Here is a 12,584-nt window from a genome sequence, read left to right on the forward strand (position 1 = left end):
AATTCCCCTGGGTTTATCCAGCAACACCCTTTTTTGTTCAAGGCCTGCAGTGTTGGCTGCATTCACACAAGACATTTTGCCTGGTTGTTGAATCATCTCATTTTCTACAATGGCACTAAACTTCAAACCCTCAAACAGGACAGATTCGTGCAGCATGAGAGAGAGCTACAAAAAGGACCCAACGTTAAATTAACCAAGTTTAGGGGGATTAAATTGGGAGCGACAAAGGTTTTTTCGCCTCCGCTGAAAGCATTCGTGTCTTCGGCCTCTCTGTGACTTCCTCCCTTGGTTCTTTCCCATGCCAAACAAAAATCTCTCCAGAAAACAGCTGTGTCTCCTTCCAATCCAAAGCGGCAGAGCTTTCCAATTCAACCCCAAACCCCCATCACTCAACTTCCCCCCAAGTCATTATTCTGGCTGTATGAATGGTGCATGATTTTTTTTTTTTAGGCGGGGGGCGGTTCAGGAGTCTTAATAGTAGCGGCAAATGATGTTCAAGGAATAATAAAAATATCAAATCATTGCAAATCTTCCAAGAAAGGACATCACACTCTGCAAAACGCCTCCTGGCCCACACACTGCAAACATGGTCATGCCGCAACCGTTGTCGCCTCGTTTTTTATTCCTGTTGTTCCAAAGTGGGGCCCCCACCCCGCAACAAAAGCCGAGGCTGTAAAAACACACACCCCCTCACCCTGCAGAAGGGGCTCTGTCTTGGCTACATTAGGGGAAGGAAGGAAGAAAAGCGGGACGCTGAAGGTTAATTTAGGGAGGACAAAGAAAACGCACACCACACGCAAAAGTTGTCAAGACACCCGACTGGGCCTTGCAATGCTCCTTGGGTCCAATCGACACAGCATGCTTCCCTGCAGCGTCCAGACCAACAATTTTCCCCCACAGCACCTGCTGACTCGCATAGTTTCTCAAGCGGGCATGCAAAAAGACGCCCAGATTCCTCCCTCTCGCGGGTCAAGCCAGACGGCCAGAGGGTCAAAGTGTGTGTCTGAAACCCCTCTTGACTTCCCGGGGAGCGGCAGCGCCCCGTTTCACGGGACCACGTTCCACCACTTGAAGGCGAACGGCTTCCGCTGGACGTTGGTGCCGCAGTGGACTTCTCCCAGGAGCTTGTGGTACGAGGAGATGTCATCGATGAAGGTGCAGGTCAGCCCCAGGAGCTCCAGCAAGGAGGAGACGTACTGCTCCAAGCAACACTCGCCTTCGATGATGGGCCCAAACGGTTTGGGGATGCCCAGGTCCCTGGAGAGGACGATCATGTTCACCTGAGAAGGTCAAAGTGAAAGGGGCTCACGGCTGGGCAGTTTTATTTTTCTTGCAAAAACAATGCGCTAAGTGCACCGTACTAAAGAAAAATGAAGCCCAGGGTGAGTTTTAAGTGGGGTGGGTGGGTGAGGATTTGGGGGGTCTTGTATTTTGGAAGCGAGCACATGGCAGGACGTGCCCTTAAGACAGGGGTGGGCAAACTTTTTGGCTCGGGGGCCTCATTGACTTTTAAAATTTGACAGACGAGCCGGGTCAGCACAAGATACGATACATATAAAAAAACTGCAAAATCTCCGCAAAATCAAGTCCCTGCGCCTAATGCGCCACCTGGTGTCGAAATGCCTGTCATTACAAGTCAAAATCAAATGAATGCAATCATTCAATCGTTCACATCAAACCTTAATTCTGTACCAATCTTCGGCGGGCCGGATTAAAAAGACCAACGGGCCGGATGTGGCCCGCGGGCCGTAGTTTGCCCACCCCTGCCTTAAGAGCTGTGGTGGCGCAGTGGTCAGAATGCAGTATTGCAGACTAATTCTGCCCATTGCCAGCAGTTCGATTCTGACCGGCTCAAAGTTGACTCAGTCCTCCATCCTTTGGTCCAATGAGAACCCAGGTTGTTGTGGGGGGGCAATATGCTGGTTGTTTTTTAATCCCTTGGAGAGGGCTGTAAAGCTCTGTGAAGCGGTATATAAGTCTTAAGTGCTGTTGCTATCATCTGGCCCTCCCAGACAATGGAAGGAGGCAGAAAGGCAGCAGGGGGTGGGAACAGAAACCTTGTAATGATTCTGCAAAATCATTAGCTGTGATAAGCACAAGCCTTGCCAAACTGGGCGAGACTTGCCAAAAGATAACAGACAAGAAATAAATTTGCAATACAAGAATCTTCAAATACAAACTCAGGATACTGGAATGTCCAAGAGGCTGGAGTTTCAAAACGTCTTTGCTTCCTGCAAAGAACATTCCACTTCCCTCACCCTTGCAGCCTTTCTCCCGAGTCGCCCGTGCTGTTGGAGTTGCTCTTTCCCACGAGCAGCCCTGCGCGCACGCACACTTAGCACGGGCTCCTCGGGAACCTCCTCATCACTGCTGCAGCCCCCACACTCTCTGAAGGCAAGCAGTCCACTCCCTAATGGTCCTGGCCCCTCATCTGAGTCCGTCCCCCCCCGCTCTCCTCCGCCGTCTGCACCTGCTGCCGGCTAACCACAACAGATGAATGCAAATGGTAGGTTTGGCGAGAAGGAAAGTTTAAAATCTCTGCAAATTTTTAAACAATGAAGAGGGGGCAAAGGAAGGCATTAACCGATGTTTCCACAGGCTTGTTGGGCCTGGGGGCTTGGACAGCAGACCCCGTTCTCACCATGTTGGGAAAGTAAGCCATGGCTTTTCCTCCTTTGTCTATCTTGAAGAGGGCAGGCAGATCAACGATGTCCTTCTCTTTCAGGCCCAGTTCTTTCTTGAGGATGTCGCGGTTCCAGTCGATGCACCTCTGGGGGGGGGGGAAAGCAGAGGCCAGACCAAGAATTAGGAGCCCCCCTCCAAACAGCCATCCCTTTCTCTGCCAGATGGTGTCCTCGGGGGGCCTCTAAGGGGGGTGCCATCCCAGGAAGCCCCAGCTTGAAGGACACATCATAAGATCATAAGATGGAGAAATGCAACCAACATCATAAGATGGAGAAATGCAACCAACATCATAAGATGGAGAAATGCAACCAACATCACAAGATGGAGAAATGCAACCAACATCATAAGATGGAGAAATGCAACCAACATCATAAGATGGAGAAATGCAACCAACATCACAAGATGGAGAAATGCAACCAACATCACAAGATGGAGAAATGCAACCAACATCATAAGATGGAGAAATGCAACCAACATCATAAGATGGAGAAATGCAACCAACATCATAAGATGGAGAAATGCATCCAACATCACAAGATGGAGAAATGCATCCAACATCACAAGATGGAGAAATGCAACCAACATCACAAGATGGAGAAATGCAACCAACATCACAAGATGGAGAAATGCAACCAACATCACAAGATGGAGAAATGCAACCAACATCATAAGATGGAGAAATGCAACCAACATCATAAGATGGAGAAATGCAACCAACATCATAAGATGGAGAAATGCAACCAACATCATAAGATGGAGAAATGCAACCAACATCATAAGATGGAGAAATGCAACCAACATCATAAGATGGAGAAATGCAACCAACATCATAAGATGGAGAAATGCAACCAACCAACCAAAAAAAAAAAAAAATCCATGAGAAACTACAGGTAATCCTTGACTTATGACCACAATCACATCCAAAATTTACGCTGCTAAGGGAGACATTTGTTCAATCATTTCTGCCCCCATTTTACGACTTTCCTTGCCACCGTTGTTAAGTGAATCACTGCAATTGATAGCAGAATAGTTAAGCGAATCTGGCTTCGCCCCCCATTGACTTGGCTTGTCAGAAAGTTGCAAAGGTGACCCCGGGACACTGCCCCCGTCATCAATGTGAGTCATTTGCCAAGGGTCTGGATTCTGACCAGGTGACCGTGCGGGATGTTGCAACGGTCATAAGTGTGAAAAACAGCTGCAAGGCACTTTTTTCAGTGCCGTAACTTTGAACTATCGCCAAATGAAAACTCTTATAGATCGGGGACTGTATTAACATCTCCCTTGATGACTGGAAGGCCAACCGTACAGTTTGTGTTCAAAACTTCTTCACCTTGGACTTACTGGGGGACTACAAGATGGCCCTTCCTCACAAGGAAGGAGGTCAGGGAAGCATTGAGGCTGCTGGACGGAACGCCGGACAGGACAGGACCGGGAGGGGGACCCAAAATGCAATGATCCATCTCACTTGCAACAGTATCCCCTAGACTTTTATCTGCAATATTGCAGTCTTTTTCCAGAAAAAAAAACACCTTTAAGATAGGTGCAAAAAACCCTTAAGACAGCAGACAAAGAATGATAAGTATTATGAATCAAACTGAGATGAGATAAAATAAAATAAAACTAAGAAAGATAAAAGAGGGAAGAAGCTATATAGAAAATTGAAAATGGTAATAAGATATGGAATGGTATATAAAGTGAATATGATTTTTGAATATGTGTCTGTGCGAAGAGTTTTAACCCGGGATCAAGCAACTTTCAGAAAAGATGTTTTATGTTTTTATGTTCTATGTTTTGTTTGTTTGTGTATTGTTTTTGAAAAGCAATAAAATTTTAATTAGTAAGAAATATAATTTGGATAATAGAATGAAAGGGAGAAGTTGGGATAAGATACGAAGTTGAACAGATAACATAAATATATATATTATAATTTGGAACTATTTTGTATGTTCTATTGTTTTTTTCAGAAAAGATCTTTTATGTTATTATGCCTTGTTTGTTTGTTTATTGTTTTGTAAAACTAATAAAATTTGTCTTTTAAAAAAAAAAAAAGACCAGACAGCCAAATCCCTGCTGTATCCTAGATTTTTAGAAATCAGAACATATTCTGTGCTCCCCAAATTTCTGAGATATATTGAAAAAAAAACCATGGAAGGACTAAGGGGCAACATGATGGTAGCGCTCCAATATTTGAGGGACTGCCCCAAAGACGAGGGGGTCCACCTCCAAAACCACCAGAAGGCAGGATGAGAAGCAACGGATGGAAACTAAACAAGGAGAGAAGCAACTTAGAACTAAGGAGGAATTTCCTGACAGAACAATTAATCAGTGGAACAACCTGCCTCCAGAAGTTGTGAATGCTCCAACACTGGAAATTTTAAAGAAGGGATTGGACAACCATTTGTCTGAAGTGGTGTAGGGTTTCCTGCCTAAGCAAGGGGTTGGACTAGAAGACCTCCAAGGTCCCTTCCAACTCTGTTGTTCTCTTATTTTGTTCCGATCATGGTTTTGTCGAATCCATCTTAAGCCACTCAAGTTAGGTGACCGGAAACAAACCATAAAGGGATTTAGAGAAGCAAATGGAAAGCAAGGTCTCACCACCACACACACACACACACACACACACACGCCTCCCTGCAAAGCCTCACCTGCACATATTGGTTCTCCTGCACCATAATGTCATTAGAAAGGACTTTGTTGATGGTGACGCGTTTGGTGTCCGTGCCAGAGTATCCTGGAGGGAGGGGAAGGAGGGAGGGGGAGAGAGAGAGGGAGGGAGGGAGAGAGAGAGAGAGAGAGAGAAGACAGACAGGAGGAGCTGTGCTTTCTTTCCTTCTGTGGATGGCCATAACGTGGGGTGGGCAAGGAAAACCCTCCACCTTTCAGCCCTCTTCAAAGCCCACCTCCCCACCCCCACCCCAGCCAGGAAGGCAGAGCCAGTGAACCAGACGCCGCAGCCAGGAACCGTCTGGCCTGGCAACTGTTGGAGACGTTTGGGAATTTGGGAAGCGCGGTGATTTGCGTCCCCTTCCGGCTCCTTTTTTTAAATGAAGAGAAATGGCCCAACTTGGAAAGCAGGCAATAAAATGTCACCCGCCTGGGAATCCCGTCCCACCTGCTCCGGGGGTGCTGCTCTGCCTGGCGTCAAGCGGGTCTCGCTAGCTCTCCAGCGGTGCCAGCCTGCCTCTCCGCTAAGATTGCAGCCCTGACCGCCCGCTAAACACCCTCACGGCAGGAAACGTCCCACACATCTGTTTTAGAGCCCGGGATAAAATTTTGGGCACCAAAATGCCACCGCATCCTTTCCTATCCTGGCATCTGGTTTTTCAATTTCTGTTAACTGCAGCATCTGGCATGGTTTTGGATTTTTTTTTTGTTTTTTTTTTATTATAAAGCAAAACTTTATGAACGTTCGAAATATTAAAAAAAGTTTACAACAGATAAAATGTCAAAAGAAAGAAATGACAGAAATTTCTATCATAAAATTTGTGTCGACCTATTTCCGTAACACTTCTTGGCAGTACATTAAATTCTCTCTCTCTCTCTCTTTATATATATATATATATATATATGCGAAACTGCTACAACTTGAAAAGCACAACTACAATGGCGTGGGAAAATACCGAACTAAGATGAATGCCATACATGTAAGTTGCCATGAAAACTTAAGAATATAATATATATATATATATATATATATATATATATATATATATATATATATATATATATATATATATATATATATATATATATATATATATATATATATATATATGTTTTCTTAAGTTTTCATGGTACCCATGTATGGTGTTCGGCTTGGTTGGTATTTTCCCACGTCATGTAGTTGTTCTTTAAAGTTGTAGCAACGTTTCAGCAGAATCTCATCTGCCATCATCAGGCTTCTGTATTGTGTCCGTCTGTGAGTCAGACTTTTACAGTAGTTTCAGATTTGAATTTGGGGCAGCCTATTGCTGTGCCAGAATGGTTTTTTCTTCATCATATATATATACACACACACACACACACACACACACATACATACAGTATATACATAGAATTTGACAGTTTTTTAAATATATTGTCTATATTAAATCTCAATTCTTAGTTTATATTAATAAATAAACTATATCCTCTTATAAGATCTAATTCTCATATACAAAAAAAGGGAATATCAGATTAATATATAATATATGCATGCGTAACTACGGGGAACATCAGGGAGATTTGTAATCCATATGCTGTAATTTAGTATTCCACAGCTACGGCCGAAAACAGAAGTCACATTTCCATCATTCATGACATATTTCTGTACATTTCTACAACAGACCTAAACCCTAACCTTAAATAATTGTAAATTCTAGTCTAAATATCTGTCTAGCACTTATTTCCCCCACGCATCTGGCATGGTTGTGCAGAAGCACACTGATGTAATCCTCCGGCATAAAAATTTACGCTGTTACCCACCCACTTGGAGGCTTCCTCCTGTTCTTGGGGAGGGAAGTGGGTCTCGCCAACGTTCATTCCACTTCTGCTGTCATCCTCCCCAGGGGCAAAAATTCTGCAACGGGGGATGCTGGAGAGACCACCCACCTTTAAACATGATGGCTTCCCCGTGGCCTTCTTTCTGCTTCTCTCGGAAAAACTTGTAGCAGACGGAAGGGCTGGCCATGAGCATCCGGAATTGCTGGGGGGGAAAAGAAGGGAAGAAGCCGCGTCAGATTTGGGCACAGACAAAAGTTTTAAAAGGGAAGTTGTGCCGTTCTTGCCTTCTTGCCGGGGACGGGAACGAAGGTCACAAACTCGTCCACATGGCCAACGGTCAGCCAGTCTGAATACAGCTCCACCGGGGACTGGACCCGCTGGGCCTGGAGGAAGTCGCGGACCACCTTGGTCATTCGGCGTCCCCCGGAGCTAGAAGGAACGAAGGAAGGTGGGGGAAAAGAAGGAAGGGAGAAAGGGAGGGAGGAGGGAAGAATGGTTAGGAGGGAGGGAGGAAGAAAGGAAGGAAGGAAAAAGGAGGGAGGGAGAAAGGGAGAGATGAAAGAATGGTTGGGCGGGTGGATGGAAGGGAGGAAAAAGGTGGAAGGAAAGAAGGTAGAAAAGGAGAGATGAGGGAAGAATGGTTGGGTGGAAGGAAGGAAGGAAGGAAGGAAAAAGGAAGGAAGGAAGGAAAAAGGAGGGAGGGAGGGAGAAAGGGATAGATGAGAGAAGAATGGTTGGGTGGAAGGAAGGAAAAGGGAAGGTGGAAGGAAGGAAGGTAAAAAGGGAGAGATGAGAGAAGAATTGTTGGGAGGAAGAAAGGAAGGAAGGAAAAAAGGAAGGAAGGAAAAAGGAGGGAGGGAGGGAGAAAGGGAGAGATGAGAGAAGAATGGTTGGGTGGGTGGAAGGGAGGAAAAAGGTGGAAGGTAGAAAAGGAGAGATGGAAGAATGGGAGGGAGGGAGGGAGGAAGAAAGGAAGGAAGGAAAAAGGAGGGAGAAAGGGAGATGAGAAAAGAATGGTTGGGTGGAAGGAAGGAAAAAGGAGGGAAGGAAGGTGGAAGAAAGTGAGGAAGGAAAGGAGAGAAAGAAGGAAATAAGAGAAGGAAGGGAATTATGAGAGTGCTGAACTAATACACAAAACCATCAACAAGCCGCACTTTCCAGCTGCCGCAAACTTTTCCCGCTTACGTGGGGAAGCTGCTTCCAATGAGGATCCTGCCCAAAGGATATTCCTTCCCGTGGACCGAGACCGGGGGGCTGACCTCCAGGTTCCCAAAGGAGTCCAAGCTGGTGACGATTTCGAAGAGAGGCTCCAGGGTCACGTAGCCGAAATCCGGGCCCTGGTGTGGGAAAGCGAGAGGGGAAGTGTCATGGCAGGCGTCTCCCCGAAGGGGAATCTGGGCTCTGGGTCAGGTGTGCCCTTGCAAACGCTTCAGGAGGCTTCCCTTCCGCTGGCATCCGGCTGTAGAACGTGGGAAGGGAGGGGAGAGAAAGGGAACGTAGGTCTACTGCAATGCCTTTCGAGAGGGAGGGAGGGAGGGAGGGAAGGGAGGTAGGTAGGTAGGTAGGTAGATGAGGTAGGAAGGAAGGAAGGAAGGAAGGAAGGAAGGAAGGAAGGAAGGAAGGAAAGAAAAAGGGGAAGGAAGGAAGAAGGAAAGGAAGGAAGGGAGGGAGGGAGGGAGGGAAGGAAGGAAGGAAGGAAGGAAGGAAGGAAGGAAGGAAGGAAGGAAGGAAGGAAGGAAGGAAGGAAGGAAGGAAGGAAAGAAAAAGGAAGAAAGGAAGAAGGAAAGGAAGGAAGGAAGGAAGGAAGGAAAGAAAAGGAAGGAAGGAAGGAAGGAAAGAAAGGGAAGGAAGGAAGGAAGGAAGGAAGGAAGGAAGGAAGGAAGGAAGGAAGGAAAGAAAGAAAGGGGGAAGGAAGGAAGAAGGAAAGGAAGGGAGGAAGGAAGGAAAGAAAAGGAAAGGGAAGGAAGGAAGGAGAAGGAGGAAAGAGATAGGAAAAGGAAGGAAGGAAGGAAGGAAGGAAGGAAGGAAGGAAGGAAGGAAGGAAAGAAAGGGGAAGGAAGGAAGAAGGAAAGGAAGGGAGGAAGGAAGGAAAGAAAAGGAAGGGGAAGGAAGGAAGGAGAAGGAGTGGAGGTAGAGATAGGAAAAGGAAGGAAGGAAGGAAGGAAGGAAGGAAGGAAAAGAAAAAAGGGGAAGGAAGGAAGAAGGAAAGGAAGGATGGAATGAAGGTAGGGATGGGGAAAGGAAAGGAGGAAGGAAGAGGGAGGGAGGGAGGGAGGAAGGAAAGAAAGGGGAAGGAAGGAGAAGGAGTGGAGTTAGGAATAGGAAAAGGAAGGGAGGGAGGGGCATGTGTCATTGGAGCAGCTCCTTCAGGGCTGTGATCTCCTCTTGTGTGCAGATGGAGCCCCACAGCTTCCCCCAGAATAAAATGTGCAAAAATATCCTTTTGCACGTTCTCCTATTCTATTCAGATTCCCTTTTCTGAAACTTTTCAGGTGACTCCAGCCAAGCCAAGAGAATCCGACTTCCCTGGAAAGGAAAGCCCATCCCAGCACCACGCCTCGGCCAATGACACCTGTGGAATCCGGGGCTGTCGATCTCTCCCTGCAGTCAAGCCACCGGCCCTGATGAAGAAGCCGCCAGAGGGCTTTGCTCCTTGCAAAGAAATCTCCCTCGGGGCAGGCAGGAAGGAGGAAGAGTTAAAGAAAGACAGAAAAGGCTTTGAAAGGCGTCGTTGTCAGGGAGGCTTTGCTGCAAATTCGGTGGCTTGCATCCAGGCTGTAATTCCATCCACCGGAGACTAAACTGCTGGAACAAACCAGAAAGGAAGGGCGGTCTGTCCTGCGAGCTATGCTTGTCAGGATCCTGTGCCAACAACCACGGGCTTCGGGAAACTGGCAACAGGTCGCCGGCGATGTCTTCTGAGCCGAGGCAGGAAGGAATCTCCAAGCTTGAGCAAACTTCTCTGGTTGGCACAGGAGGGGCGTGTGGCTGTATACGCATGTGGCCGGAGCTGTTTGACAGAGGAAAGCGGGCGCCAAGATTTGGAAAACCTTGCACAACCCTTCCACCGCTTTTCTTTCTTGCAAATTTCTTGCAAATTTCCCCAATTCCCTTTGCCTTTTTCCCTCCCACAGCCAGGCTCTGAAAGTGGGGAAGCAGAAGCAAGTGAAGGGGCTTGAGTGACAGCCTCGGTTTCTGCTTGCTTCTGCTAAAGTTTAAAAAGGCCATAAATTCTCACGGGGTGTGGAAAGAAAAGCCACCTCCCCTTTCAACTTGGCTGCTTTCTTGCAAATTCCTCGGGTTGTTTAACAACCGGCACTTAGCAATCCCTCCAGGCACTTACACAGAAGCCCCAAATGTGTCTACGTGGTTTTAACACACGTTTTACACATGGGGCAAATATCCCCAGGTTGGCTGCCGAGCTGCCTCACCCAGGATGCCCCAGGACAGTGGTTTAAAAAGTGGAAGAAGGAAATAACTGCAAAGGAGTTTGCCAAAGGAGCACCCTATTTGGGCAAAGATGCCTCTTGTGCTATTTATCCTCCAAGACCACAACTTGCGGTGCATAAAAACAGCCAAAGAAGACCAGATATCTCTAGAAAACCACGCAAAATCCAGAAACTCCATCCTGAATCGCTACCAAATTCTCTTCCTGCTGTGCTCTATCCACTGAGAAATGAATTCTTCCTGGTCTCGTTTTTGCATTAAGTGCCTCTCAAGAGGCTTTAGACAGGCACTTACCCAGGCGGCGGTGAGAGAGAGTTTGCTAAGTAGCCTCATTGGAAAATGAGAAGGCACAGAGGCAGGGGTCGAGGAAAGGAAAGATTAAACAAAAGATGAGGATATTTAATATTTAAACGCTCTCTGGCTTCTTGGTTTTTCTTAGAGTGCTTTGCAAAACAAACTGCAGGAGGCATGTAGAATTTTTTTCCAAGGTTTTTTTTTTCCAAGCTTAGTTTCAGTCAACCTGGATTTTTGCAAAGTCTGATATTTCTCCCTCCGTGACCAATCCATGTCCTCATCAGAGGAGAAATGATGGATTCCTACATTTAGGAACGATCAGTCCACATATGGATAAGGAGCGTCTTCGTGTAACTCTAAGCGGCGCCTCGCTCTCGGCTCCGGTTACCAGCTACGCTTCGAAAACAGCCAGGTTCTGGCGCCTTGCGGCAAGAGATCCGATGAAATGCACAGGCTTCCCCCCCCAAAAAAAATTCAGGGGTGCTGAAGCATTGCAAGGTCCATATTGGGGTCCGTATGGAATTTGAGGGGTCGGTACGTTGGCGCTGAGGGGGTTTACAGGTGTCCTTGATGGAGTCCTTGGCGGAGGAGGTCTGGGCCCTTCAGACGCCATTTCCATTCTTGGCAGGAGGTCTGTAAGCATACGCCATCCCAAAAATATGAGTGTCCAGTTCGTGCATGCCACTTCTGGATGCCACAAATTGACATGGGACCTTGAAAAACAACCCTCTGCCATCGGAGGTTCATCAAGGCTGGATTCCTGCTGCATTGTGCCTGCCGGGAAAAGTCCTAACGCAAGCAAGCTCCTGTGGATTTACGAGGCTAGGAACTTTATTTACAGGATCAAGAACTAGGCAACCAATCCTTTTGGCACAGAATGTAGAATAATAAAACTTGGAAGGGGCCTCGGAGGTCTTCTAGTCTAACCCGCTGCTTGAGCAGGAGACCCTTAATACCATTTCGGACAAACCTCTTTTTGAAAACCTCCAGCCACGGAGCACCCACAACTTCTGAAGCCAAGCTGATCCATGATGAATTGTCTCAGGAAATTTCTCCTTAGTTCTAAAAGTTGCTTCTCTCCTTCGTTAGTTTCCATCCATTTTTCCTTGTCTGGCTTTCAGGTGCTTTGGAAAATAAATTGACCCCCTCTTCTTTCTGGCAGCCCCTCAAATATTGGAAGACTGCTATCATATCTCCCATAGTCCTTCCTTTCACTAGACTAGACATACCCAACTACGTAACTGTATATTTTAGCCTCCAGTTCCCTAGTCCCCTAGTTCCCTAATCTTTATGGCTGTTCCCTGCACTCTTTCCAAAGTCTCAAAATCTTTTTATATTGGGGTGAGCAGGACTGGATGCCATATTCCAACTGTGATCTTACAAAGGCTTCTGAAAGCGGTAGGAATACTTCATGCAATCTATCCCTCTGTTAATGCAGCCTAGGATCGCAGTGGCTTTTGGGCTGCTGCCACACATTGTTGGTCCATATTTAAGTGGTCGTCCACCAGGACTCCAAGATCCCTTTCGCAGTTACTGTCATAAGTTTCACCTATCCTTTACCTATGCAGTTGGTTTTTCTTACTTTTTTCACCCCCCCCCCCCATATATATATTTATTGTTTACAACTATAAATACAAAACACAGCGCAGCCGTTTTGGCATTACTTTGCCATACAT

The 12,584-nt window shown here is 46.6% G+C and overlaps 1 protein-coding gene across 1 annotated transcript in view; it reads right to left on the reverse strand.

The window, feature by feature from the left end:
• Nucleotides 1–422: 422 nt before the first annotated feature.
• The window catches only part of LOC113427786 (protein-arginine deiminase type-2-like), a 29,423-nt gene continuing 17,261 nt past the window's right edge, over nt 423–12,584 (reverse strand). The window contains exons 11-16 of the mRNA XM_087944791.1: nt 8,353–8,504; nt 7,452–7,596; nt 7,276–7,369; nt 5,331–5,416; nt 2,642–2,770; nt 423–1,280 (exon numbers count right to left, since the gene is read on the reverse strand). Coding sequence (XP_087800917.1) covers nt 1,047–1,280; nt 2,642–2,770; nt 5,331–5,416; nt 7,276–7,369; nt 7,452–7,596; nt 8,353–8,504 — 840 coding nt within the window. The 3' untranslated portion in view covers nt 423–1,046. The remainder of the gene's footprint in view (nt 1,281–2,641; nt 2,771–5,330; nt 5,417–7,275; nt 7,370–7,451; nt 7,597–8,352; nt 8,505–12,584) is intronic.

Source organism: Notechis scutatus, chromosome 16 (assembly GCF_049901735.1).
Source record: "Notechis scutatus isolate UNSWTSFEM ecotype Mainland chromosome 16, rNotScu1.2, whole genome shotgun sequence".
Taxonomy (NCBI): domain Eukaryota; kingdom Metazoa; phylum Chordata; class Lepidosauria; order Squamata; family Elapidae; genus Notechis; species Notechis scutatus.